This window comes from Pezoporus occidentalis, unplaced genomic scaffold (assembly GCF_034315485.1).
Source record: "Pezoporus occidentalis ecotype Australia unplaced genomic scaffold, CSIRO_AGI_Poc_V1 ctg57, whole genome shotgun sequence".
Taxonomy (NCBI): domain Eukaryota; kingdom Metazoa; phylum Chordata; class Aves; order Psittaciformes; family Psittacidae; genus Pezoporus; species Pezoporus occidentalis.
The window spans coordinates 1279785-1292611 of NW_026915910.1; the positions used below are offsets into that span (position 1 = coordinate 1279785).

At 44.4% G+C, this 12827-nt stretch overlaps 1 protein-coding gene across 4 annotated transcripts in view; it reads left to right on the plus strand.

Annotated features, from left to right (window-relative positions):
• Positions 1 to 11652, plus strand: part of KLHL29 (kelch like family member 29) — a 404582-nt gene extending 392930 nt beyond the window's left edge. For all 4 annotated transcript variants that reach the window (XM_062638410.1, XM_062638407.1, XM_062638409.1 and 1 more), the window contains one exon: positions 9314 to 11652. In XM_062638410.1, the coding sequence (XP_062494394.1) occupies positions 9314 to 9468 (155 nt within the window). In that variant the 3' untranslated portion in view covers positions 9469 to 11652. The remainder of the gene's footprint in view (positions 1 to 9313) is intronic.
• Positions 11653 to 12827: the final 1175 nt, after the last annotated feature.

The window sequence follows — 12827 nt, forward strand, 5'->3', positions numbered from 1 at the left end:
GACGCAAGTGCCTTTAGAGACTTCACTGAGGAGCTGATTGAAGCACTAATGTTGATTTTTAATAACTCTTACAGCTCAGGATGGATCAGGGCACTGCCAAAGTGTTTCCATATTTTAAAAGGTGAAAGGGAGAATTTTAGTGCAGCAATTAATTTTGCGAAGTACCAGCATCAGGCTAAGTGGTCTCACTTAGCCTCATGTTAGTCCTCTGCAAAATACCAGAGTGGTTAATTTGGGATTTCATCATCAAATAACTAGATGCTAATACTATGATGAATAGCAAACAATGAGCTTTCCTGGAAAATGGGTCTTGTTAAACCAACCTGTTGACTTTTGGTTTTGGGGGGGGGTGCAGGGGGAAATTGCGTTCTTTGTTTTGGTTTTTAATAAAATGTGCCTGGCTGCTAGAGACAACTGATGCTATAATATGCTGCAGTTTCTCCAAGGTATTTGTCTGGTATTATATGGAATTAACAAGGCACACATTAGAGAGATTAAATGTGCTTCACTGACAGATCTCAAAATGTAGTTGTTAATGAGAAGATATCATTGAGCAAGGCCACTGGTAGCAAGCATTGATTCTTCTTCAATGCTGTTTAATAGATCTACCAACCATCCAAGTAATAGAAAAATCTCCCCTGGTAAAGGCTGCAGGTGGTGTAACGGTGGGTAAAAATATTACAGAAGGAGCTATTTTAGTCAGTTATCTGCATGTCTCAGTCGGTCTCAAGCTAGCAGTGGTATTTTAAATGCAAAGTAATACATGGAGGAAGCACAATCATAGGAGCCCTGCTCCCCTTAGAAAGTCAGGCACTCGGAGGACACAAAGGAGGCCACTCAGAGCTACACAACATGAGCTCTCCTTGCAAGGCAGTGGATAAAAGGTCAGTGCAATATTGGATATATAATACAAGCCCTAACACGGCAAGGAAAAGAAGCTGAAGCTGGGAAGAGAGAACACTGCTGCAGTACAACGTGGCGAGAGGAATGCAGGTCTTGGGTCTGTGCATGAACATGTGGAAATATCAGCAGAAGTTCAAAGGGAAGCCGCAAAAGTGACCCCGGGTTGGAAATCAAATCTTTGACGTGAAATCTAAGGAGTTTATCAAAGAAAGGCTGAGAGGTGACTTGATCACTGGGAGCAAGTGGAAAAGCTTTCAGGCTCACAGACAAAGGCGTAACAAGTTACAGGGGCTAGAAAGTCAAGTTACACATCTCAACCTTTAAGTGAGGCACTTTCCCAACAGCCAGGATAATTAAACAGAGAACCAGCAAGGGAGGGGGTGAACTCATCAACACTCAGTGTTTCTAAGAGGAGATTAGATACTTTTCCAACAGGGGTGCTGCCTGGGGGAAAGTCCATAGCCTGCATATACACGAGCTCAGATTAACTAAGCACAGAGATCCCTTCTGACCTTAGTCTATGAATCTATAAATTCCCCATTCCACTCATTAGCATGGATCACAAAAAACGTGTTTTAAAAGCAGCAACATAAACAACTTAAAAATTAACTGCATGCTATTGATCTCCTCTCACCAGGAATTACTCGATACTAAATTTCTGGGGAAAATCTGACTGCATCACTTTCATTTTTATCTGCACTATTTCTGCATGTTAGTGTCTAGGGAGCATGATGGCTTTGAGCACAGGGAAGAGAGATGTGCATGGCATTCCCTAGCATGGCAGAATTAAAAGGTCCATTCAAATGGGTTTAATATCAAGTTAAATGACTTTTAATGAAAAACAAAAAATAAATGGTTCGGGTCTCCAGCTCACAATCAGCAGCAGAGCAAAGTGAGCATCGTTTTCAGATTAAGCCCAGCCTGATGGAAGTCAATAAGAAATTCGTGTTGACTAGAATTAACCCTTTGAGGGGTTGTGCCAAATGGGCAAAGAGCTGTAATAGGCCTGAAGCGTTTTAAAATTCAATGAGAACTCACACAGAGATCTCAACATCTACACAGTGTGTGAGGGAGATATTTGACATTTCCCACACATCAGGTAAGCGTGTCCTGTTTGCCACATGGGCCCCATCTCGGTTTGGCAGAAATGAACAGATCCCCCTGTTCCTTTGTGTGATCTTCGGAGGCGGAGGCAGCAGACAGCAGCCCACAGGGCTGAAGAGCTGGGACAATCACACCTTCCTCTGCTGGATACCTCCCTCCAGAAAGACTTGCACAGTCATCCCTCCCCTCCAACAGTGGCAATTCCTCCCTTTGCAGGCAAGCATTCTCCCTTCCTGCAATGCCCTTCAAGGGTTTATTTTTCCTCAAGCAAAAGGAATACCAAATGTGTTTCTGTGCATGATTAATAATTCCATATTCTGCTTGCTTAGGATGCAGGCAGCATGCAAACAGGCGTGTGCTACAGAGAGCCTCCACGGGGCAACAGCAGCAGTGTGATGGTGCCAGCATTAATTCCAGAGAAGCTAATTTAGTACCAGCAATTCCCAACAGACACCAGAAAAGCATTTTCTTCCTCCTTCTCTGACTGTTAACCAGTAAGATTTATTAGATGGTTCTCCCGAATGGAAATCTTTAATAAAAGTTCGACTCAAGCTGAACAGCACAAGACCAGGGTTGGTCTGTGGATTCCCCCTTTCCCCCACCTTCTTTTTAACTAAGCCCTTGTTCTTGAACAGCGAAGCATGGTGACTCCTGTGCTTAACTACAAGACATTGCTAATGTACTGCACCAACTGCAGACTCCCCCAGCTGATTCCTTTCCTTGTTGCAAAGTTTGTGGTAACTGCAGGCAGTGGAAGGGGTTAGAGCACAGCTTGTTTGGATGGATATTCCCAGGTGAAGCTATTACAGAGCATGAATCCTTAATAGCCTTGTACTTCTCAAGCCCACAGACATAAAGGCTGCTCTGCTCAGCAGGCAGCATTTGCTGCTGGAAATGTTTGTGGTCCAGAAGGGAAAACCAAAATCTTCCAGCATAACTGGAAGGAGATATGTGTCTGGGACTATGCTGCATGTACGGTGGATGAGAAATGCCACCACCAAACTAATAGCAATGATTTCTGTCGCACCTGGCAACATGAAGGATTTTGGCATGTGTTAAAGCATAGCTGGTACAGGCAGAGCATTCAGGCTGTTACTGATGTGCAGCGGACTTTGGAATAAAACACTGCTGTTTTTCATCACCAAGTAATGATGCCACATCATGGTTTTGGGTCATTAGCAAGGAAAAGTGCTCACAGAGCAGAGAAGAATCTACCTGGAGGTTGGCCGAAACACCCACGCTAATAATCCTGTTTCATGAAGTGGCATGATACCCTCCTAACTGACGAGAACTAATGTGGACCCTCATTTATCCATCTCATTACAAAGATGAAACCTGTGGCAGCACAACACTGCCACCCAAGAGCAAGCCCTCTCAAACATAACCTGGCTGCAGACATCCACGGAGGTTGTCAGCACAGCTCCCAAATTCAGGATGACGCTTGGGCCCCCTGACCACCACTACCCACAGCAATGCCTTTCTCTTCAGCCGTGCAAACCACCGTGCGGGTTTAAAGAAAAGTTCTCCAGTTTAAGCAAAGGCTTAAGAGATGGTTTCAGCTCTGCCCAGCACTGCATACAGCCACCTGCCCCAGTAGCTGTTATGCTGCTCGCTTTTCTTGCCTCACACTTAATGCCAACCAGTTGATGAGCATGATTTGGTTCCATCTCTAATAAAGCCTTCCTGAACTCTTAGGGCAGGGAGGAAATCCATCCAGTAATAAACATGAGGATTTTTTTCTGTTAAGCAGATTCTGTGTCTGTCTAACTGGTGTTTTTAAATAATGTTTATGGAACTGCTCCAGATATGTGCATGCATAGCCAATAGTGAGGAGGGAGAGGAGCTTTGGTTGTGGCCTCAGATGATAATAAGTTTTGTGGAGTCAAAACACCACATTGATCCAGCCATTTCAAGTCTTTTACAAGCCCAGACATGACAAGACAGGATTTATTTTTAAATTGGTTTTAACATTTCCTGATGAGGCTGACGTGTTCTTTAAGACTAAGCAGGAAAATTAATAATAAGAATAAAAATAAGGAAAAATTAACAAACTTTGCTGGTAGTGCCGCTACTTGGGCTATGGCTAGCCATCATGACTGGGATTGGGAAGGGCTGCAGCAGGAGCTCCCAGGCACTTGTCTCTCAGACACTACAGAAGAAAGGTGCTGACATCCTCCACTTCGGGTTGCTTCCAAATTATCACCCATCAGGAGACTTAGTGGAGGGTCTTGATGGGAAAGCAGCCACCAAGCAAATGGCAGCTGAGCTGCGTGGCAGGGCCCCAGTTGAGAGCACCACCAGCTCCTATGTGCTGAGCCCAGGTGCTCCACGTCTGTGCTGGAGCGTGGGCGGCCTTGCTCACATGTGATTAAAAATGTTAACTAAAAAAGCAGTGCAAAGTCAAATGCAGCAACAAAGGCAAATCAGATCCTGGCCTGTACCTGCATGGGCATTACTTGCAGAGAAAGATGTGGTCATCCCACTCTACTCAGCACTTGATGGCAGCACCAGTACTGTGTCCACTTCTGGTCACCACCATTCAAAAATGACACGGACAGACTGGAGAGGGTCCAGAGAGGGGCCAACAGAGAAGATCAACAGGCTGGAGAACCTGCCTTCTGAGGAAAGACTGAAGACATTGGGTCTCTTCGCCCTGGAGAAGAAAAGGCTGAGAGGGGACCTCACACACTATTCCAGCACTTAAAGGGCCGCTACTGGGAGGATGGAGACTTTCTCTTCGCAAGGAGCCACACAATGAAGACAAGGGGTACAGGCTGCACCAGGGGAAGTTTTATCTCAATATAAGAATTTTTTACAGTGATATCAATCATTCACTAGAACAAGCTCCTGAGGGAGGTTCTAGAGTCCCCATCATGAGAAGTTTTCAAGATGCAATTGGACAAGGTGCTAAATAATCTCATCTAGTGTCCCTTTCCCATGGAAGGTTGGACCAGACAATCTCTCAAGGTTCTTCCAACCTGGGGTGTTCTATGATTTTATGATTCAATGATACACTTTGTTCTTCAAGTCCTCTAATGGCCAGCTGTCACCTGTTTGCTCTGCCACCTGTTTGCTCAGGCTGGGGAAGGACTGCAAAGTGGATAGGCAGAGAAGAGATTTAAAGGGTGTTTAGGTTACACAGCCACTGCAACCATGGACAGCCGGGTCCCCACCAGCCCTTGGTACATCTCAGCCTCGTTGGGATTTCCTTAGGAGTGTGATTCATAGCTTCACGGAGGTCAGCAGATGGGCTGTATTAGCAGTGGCAGTGCTGGGGAATATCACAGTGTGATGCTCTGACACTGCTCATGGCTTGAGCAGTGAAGGATGCCCCCGGCACCTCTGGTGAATTGGACACAGTGCTGTAGGTGAAGCATCTCTAGTAAGGGATGTAGAGCAGGAACCAGTGTTGCTAGCAGGCTAGGTAATCATGGGAAGATGCTGAACCATGTTTCCCTGGAAGGCGTGGATGGAGTGACCTCCCTCCTGATGCCAGTTATCTTCACCCCAGGCATGCTGCTGGGGAGATGGAGGTCCTCCTTAGCTGGGAAGGTTGCTGCTCCCAAAGCTGCTGGAGGGTTTGCATCCCCACAGCAAGCCTTTGTGGCCTGGAGCTCCCTTCCTTCCTTCCCAGGCTCTGACAGCCTGTAATCATTTTATCTGTCAGCATTAATGGCAGCAAGCAATAAACTTGCATCCTAATTATTGTAATTATTTCTTTCTTTGTACGTCAGCCTTGGTAACGATGTTTTTACAGCTGATGGGATGGAAGGGAGGGGAGTAAAGAAATATTGTCACAGTAATGAAGAAAGAGCAATGAGCATACTCCTTTCCATTCACTTTCCTCAAGGTTTTAAAGCCCACTTGAGTTTCCTATTCTCTAAGGTCCCAGAAATTAGCAGTGATTGCCCTAATACTGCAAAGTATCAGCAATCTAGGACTAAATTTTTAATTGAACTTAAGCACCTACCTGCCAGCATAGCCCCAGAGGTGTCTGAGTGTCTCCAAAGTCCCCTGCACACGTAAGTACCCACTGCGTACTAAGAAGTGCCTATTTCTTGATAGCAGAAGCTCACTGTTTTGCTTAACCTCAGGCGTGACTTACAAACTGTTTTACCAGTCTTGTCTGTGGGAATCGCATATGGAGGGGGAGAAGCTGCTGTAATCACCATTTACAATTCACATGGTCTTTCAGAGGATGAGATTCAGCTTCCATTTCTTCCCCAGAGCATTAACACCATGATGGGAGAGTGGTCCCAGCTACCGGGCAGGAATTTCTTTCTGTGGTGTAGCCCAGGTGATGGAGAACAAGAGCAGCCTTTGCCCACCTGCTGTAACCCCTAATCCAGAGCATGGGATGGAGACGAACCCAGACCCACAGCACTTTGGGAAGCTGTGCTTGGCTGCTGAGCTGCCCTATGGTGGCAGCAGCTCTGGCTCAGAGTAGCTGCTACTAAACATGGGATAGAAGAGACCTTACTAGAAGAAATGTGGGCAGCTAAGATACCACACAGGAACTTGTAAAGCACCCAGGTCCCTATTTAGAGACCTAACACAAGATGCCCAAGTGGACACCAGGCACTTAAGGCCAGACTTCAACTAGGAACTGGTGGTTGCTCAGTGCCTGTTCCCAGGGTCACCTACACAGAAGTCTTTGCACAGCATCCTCCCTCTGTTCTTCCCATTCATGCCATCCAGGTCAAAAGCTCCATGCAGAACAGGCTCACCAGGTAATGAGCAGGAAGTATCAGACAGGCCCCATGTGTAAGTGGTAACACCACTAAGGTCCTCTCCTGTGCTGGTGTGAGGTGCTGTCATCTACACTAGCATGTTCACACCAGTAAATTAAAGCTTTTTAGAGGCCATTCATGGGCCCTGGTCCGTGATCATGAACACTAATAGAACCAGCCTCAGGCTCCAAGCTCCACATTAATATTTCTTTTAATTGCCCATTATTGACAGTTCTGCGGTCAGACCTTTCTTAGGGATCTTTTCTGTGATAGGGAGTTTGCTTGGGTTTTCCCACTTCACCCAACAAAATTGCTAAATTAACTGGTGTATGGGTACTGTTTGAATGACTGATCAGCATTTCATTAGAGAACCAAGGCAGCAAAACTGCTCTATACAGCAGTCCATCTCTGACACTGGATTGTCTTCACCCAGCACATCCCAGACAACACCCCAACTCACATAAGCTTCCGTCTCCTTCAACTTCACTAATAAGAAAAACAAGTGAAACACAAACATCAACTGCTACCCCATGGCCTCATTTCTAGGTTTTCAGCAGCCCCTCAACCACATCGGGGATGTTTCAGCGCATGGTGAGATTGTCCTTTCCCCCTCCTTGTGCTGTATTTTGCAAGCTGTCTTTCCCAGCCTGTCTTGCTTTTAAACAATAACTTGTTTCAGTGTACATCTGGGCTTCCCACCCCCCAACAAATATCTTAAATCCTAAACTGTGGCTTAATGTGCACATTTGTCTGATATACTGGGTTGGCTGGTCCTGCCACCTCTGCTCCCTCCGGGCCATAAGGGACCTGAGCCCTGGCAGGAGTCCTGGCAGGGCAGTGCCTCTCTGCCCCTAGCTCTGTCTCTTCAGACATGGGCTTGTTCAGCCTCAGAGCCCTCTTTCAGGATGACGCTCTCTTTACTCAAGTCTTCATTCTTCCCATTTCTCCCTGACGTTTCAAAAATAATTACCAGTGGTTCAGTAAGTTCATTAGCAAACTCCCTTAGGACCCTGGCTATGTATCATCCAGCCCTGCTGATTTGTGGATAGGCTCTAATCAAGTGTTTCAAGTCTCTCTCTCCTTCCTCCTCCTTTCAGATTAACAGTTATTTTGACAAGATTCTCATTATTTCCTATTTCCTGACGGTACCCAGGGACCGGGCTTATTTGAGTCCTCACTGTTGTCATTGTGGGTTTATTTTTAACCTCAGGCTCAGCTTCTCCACAAGGGCAACAGAGTTTTGTGTTCTGCAGAAACTCATGGCTTTGTCAGCTCCACTTCAGTCTCAGTTCATCCTGGGTCTTTCAGCGCTCTCCGTCTTTTGCCTTTATCACTTCTTATTCTTCTTCCCACTGCTCCAAAATTAGCCAGAAGAAATGACAGTGTTAAAGCCCTTCCACCTTCTTAGATGTAGGTCACCTTCTTTACTGCAATTAATTTCTTGTCTTCCTTTCCTTATTTTTCTCCCCTGGTGTGTATACACTTTCCAAGTTTCCATTTTCATTCCCAACACAACCATCCACTGGCTCCTGTTGGAAGTGACTCAACCACCAGAAAACCCACCGACAACCCCATCCAGCTTAACAACATCTTTAAATATTGGAGGGCAAACTCAGGTTTATCAGCAGATGGAAAACACAGCTGCCTCACTTTTGGGTTCCCGCTGTGCAGGGGGAAGGATCTGAGCCCCTCGTTGTCCATCTCCATTAGCCCAAAGTGAGTGTCATGCCCTGCACACGATTGCTGAAGATGTAAAGGTGTAAAGTGGAAGAAGGAAGAAGAGATGAGGCTGAAGGGCAATTTTTCTTCCAAATACCTTCCACAACTCCGCACCTTCCCTCCTATCAGGAGCCTACAGCCCATGGGATTAGCCCAGCCTCATTATCCTTGATTTGCAAGAGATGTCTGAAGTCACTTTCATTTGAAAAAAGCAGTAGGGTTTTTGTCTTTAGTCACCAACATCCAGCTCCTCTGCAGTCCCTCAGCCGCATGTCCCCAGCCATCAGATCCATCTCCCCCAGGCTGGCTTTCCACTTGACACCACCCTTCCTGCACATGATGACAAAGTCAGCAGGAACCCCAGGCTCCCACAGCACAGTATGGCTATGGCAGTGGCTGAACCAACAGGGCATTTCTTACAGGGTTTTTTTCCCCTACTTTTCAGCATTCATTGATAATTAGAGGAGTAATTACAGGGTTTATTTCAACCAAGGCATCAAGGACCCTGAACTGCTTGGATTGCTTTTGCATGGGATGTTGTTACAGGGATGCATTGTCCTGCTGCATTTGCTGCATATCGGTATGTGGGCTGGAGCATCTTACTTGGGCTAATTGGCCTCTGTTGTTTAAATTAGTGACAACATTTACCTACCTGGCAGGGGCACAAAAAGCATTAATTCTGGAGGAGAGCAAGGGAGAGGTAAGAGAAGCACTCACACAGTTTCACATAGATAAGAATAAAAAGTGTGTTCATCGTTTACCCCTTGTAATGCAAGCTTGGGTTTGTTTTAAGCCTGAAAAGAGAATTGTTGGGTAAGAGAACTAACTCAAACTTTATTTGTTTTTCATGAATGAAGCGCTGTGGTTCTGGATGGAAAAATTTATGCCACTGGTGGGATCGTTAGCAGTGAAGGACCTGCCCTGGGAAACATGGAAGCCTATGACCCTAAAACAAACACGTGGACACTTCTGCCAAATATGCCCTGCCCTGTTTTTCGACACGGCTGCGTAGCAATCAAGAAGTACATCCAGAGCGGCTGATGTTACGCAGGAGTTGGATGGAGAACTGTTTGTACCTGTTGAAAGCAGGCAAGAAGGATACTACTACTTAAGAAACAAAAGCAGCAAAGCCAGCCAGTGAACATATTGCTCTAAAGTCTTGAATAGTGTCTACATTGAATGTAGAAAAATCATCCTCACCTTTTGGTGAACAAGGAGCAGAGAGCTCCGTGCTATGTAAGATAATTGTAACTTAATAATACAAGGGTGTCGCTAGATGTTATAGTGGCACTTGTTCTGGACATCGGCTTTTGGTCAACCCAGGTGCAATAGAATTTCACATATTTTTTAAGCTGGGGAAGAGAAGAAAAAAGAAAATCTGCATTTTACTTTAGAGTTCAAGCTTGATTCTTAAAATAACCGTGCAGATTAGTTTTACTATTACACTTTAGGCATCAATCTATTTGAAAGGTCAAAGTGTCCTTATCACTTTGATTCCTACATTTGTTTTTAACAAATATATGCTTTTCAATACCAATGACTGAGAGGAATCTTGTGTGACAGATGGCTTACGTTGATGTCAGTCTTCCATCAGATCAAACAAATCTTTCAGTTCTCTACAGCCCGGAGGGAGGAGAGGTGGGACCGGGGACAAGAATTGGTAATAAATTCTGTTCTAAAAGATTAAAAACAAAACAGGCCTGTTGGGCTGGATGAGTTTCTGCTCTGGGCGATGCTTGTGTGGGCACATGTGGCCATGCCCACGGGTCGGGGGGGGGGTCTTCTAAACCACGTCTGCCCGCTTTCAGCTTCTGAGCTAACTTGGCAGTCCTCGATTCCTGTAATGCAAAACGAAAATTGTTTTGATTCCAGAGGCACTCTCCTGATAAACCGCAGATTTGGGATCCCATCTGGAGGTTTGATTGGGAACCCGCTAAAACACAGAGCACAGTGTGGGACGTCAACATTTTCATCACACGGAGAAGGTGCCTCCTGTTGCAGCTGCGCACTCAGTTTTGACTCTCAACAACAATTCCTTATGTTGGGATATACGTCACTATCTTTTATGTAAAGTCTGAGAAGTATTTTATTTTACTCTTCGAGTTTCCCCATAGGGGTGGAAACCTTTTGCTTCTCTTATTTACATATTAAAACACACGAGTTTAAATCCCATGGTAGAAAAATGCATAGACTTAAGCCCAGTGTAAGAGACTTAAAATGATTACAGTGTAGAGTTGTAAGTATATGCACAGCACAGGGGTTATATTTTTATATATATTAAAATATTGTCTATCCAGAGAGCATTGTGATGTGGAAATTCTTTATAAATTTATACATGAAAGGATCAAACAGGAGATGGACTGGGTAACATAGAGGGGGCAGGGGAAAGAAGCTTAAAATTCACAAAGAGGAAGTAACCCCTAGCTAAGGATTGTCCAATTTGTTTCCAAGTCGAGGGAAAAAAGTTGCCATACTTGCCTTTGCAGACTCAAATCCCAAATGCCATGCCAGTTATTCAAGGAGAGTCCTGTACAGGGTGTGGGTGAGATCTTACAGTCAATATCTAGTTGAATTTCATACCAAATAACACTAGCCTTTTTATAGGGAGGGAGGTCTGCCTACAGCTTTGGGAAATTCAATGCAGATGGTTCGCTAATCATCTTATTTTATTAATAATCGTTTATAAAATAAAAGAAAATAAAAAAAGACATTTGTATCTTGCAGTATTTAAAGTGCTCAAGTCATCTGAGTCAAGCTATAGGGTGACTCAAGTCTCTCATTTTGACAGTGAGGTTCCAGCCTTTGTTATGCAGTTGTTTTATTTATTCTTTAAAGAAAAAAAAAGTAATAATAAGCACAACAAAATTATATACTAGTATGTCATTTAAAGTATTTATGTCGAACAGGGTGCAAGTGTGAACCTAAAGATTGGAGCACAAGTTTCTAACTGCCTGGGGCAGGACTAATTTTAGTGTTGGTGTGTGTCTACCTCCAAAGGAGGTGCTACCTGTCAACAAGACCTAAACACATTCAACATTTCCAATTTAGCTTATTTCTTCATTTCTCACACTGGAACAAAACTGGCTATTTCTGTGAATAATATTAAAAACAGGGTTATCTGTAATGGTATTGTATATAGTTTATGTTTACTGTTAAGTTCTTGTTATATTATAATAAATATATTTATAGATCTAGATTCAGCATCCAGATTGGATTAATTCTGTCACGACCGACCAAGAAGCAACACTGCATGAACAGTGACTTCAGGTTTCATCCCAGCCATGGATGAAAGTGTATCCATTCCACCCAGCTAGCTTCCCTCGCAAATCCCAAAATTGATTGCTGATACTTAAATGCTCCAAAGAACTTCCATTGCTGAAACTTAAGTAGCTTCCAAAGAACTTCCATTCCTGTTCCAGAAGAAGTTCTTGGAAGTGAGTCTGTGTTTTATTCAGCAAAACTGTTTCTTCTTCATCCATTTTCCCAAACTTACTATTAAGGAAAACGGGCTCAAGGTACTTTAGGAAAGTAACCTGAAAAAAAAAGCACTGATAAACAGCTTTGTTGTTGATGATGTTTCTGTTTTACATGAAGGTTAGGATTTGTACTGCGCTGCTGCTGCAATGTCTGAAAGATAAAAGCTGCTTCTGCCCTATGGTCAGAATTCCTTCATATCTGGAGTGGGAGTTCTGTATCTCACTGGATACATCTTTCAGAGAGCGCTTAAGTGCAGCCGTTCATGGTTTCTTTGATGTTTCATTAGGGTGCCATCTGGTAGTTGTAAAACTGGATACGGAACAAAGATGTGCCAAATATAACTAGTCTCAAATACCACCGCAGTGGAACATATCAGCTGGATCTTAGGAGGCAGTATCTGCTCTGCACATTAACAGGAAGAATCTAACATCTATTGAAATTGTCTGATGCTCTTACAGAGTACATCTGTGCAAGTATTTAAGAGCATGAAGTGCAGTCTTTAACCAGCTTCATGGCTCAGGTTGCACAGCCTATGAAGGTTACCAGAAGCCTTGCGATTCACTGTCACACAAACCTGCTGCAACAATGCACACTGGGTGGTATGAGTTGCCAGCCTTTTTATCAACACTCTGCAAAGATCCTTACTCAGCACTAGTCACTAATACTTGGTAGGACAAATAAGATGCAGGCTATTTGCTTTACTTGTCTGTGGAAATCATTTTAGTTCCCCTCTGGGAAGCTGCTGAGCACTTTTGCCAAATGAATCGTGTGCACCTCTGAAAGCTTTAAGAAATTCAGGGACGGGCTGGCTCAGCCTGGCTATGATAAACACTCTTTGTTCACTGGCTTCACCCTGCCCTGGCTTACCTGGGAAGGAGGTCGATCTCCAAATGG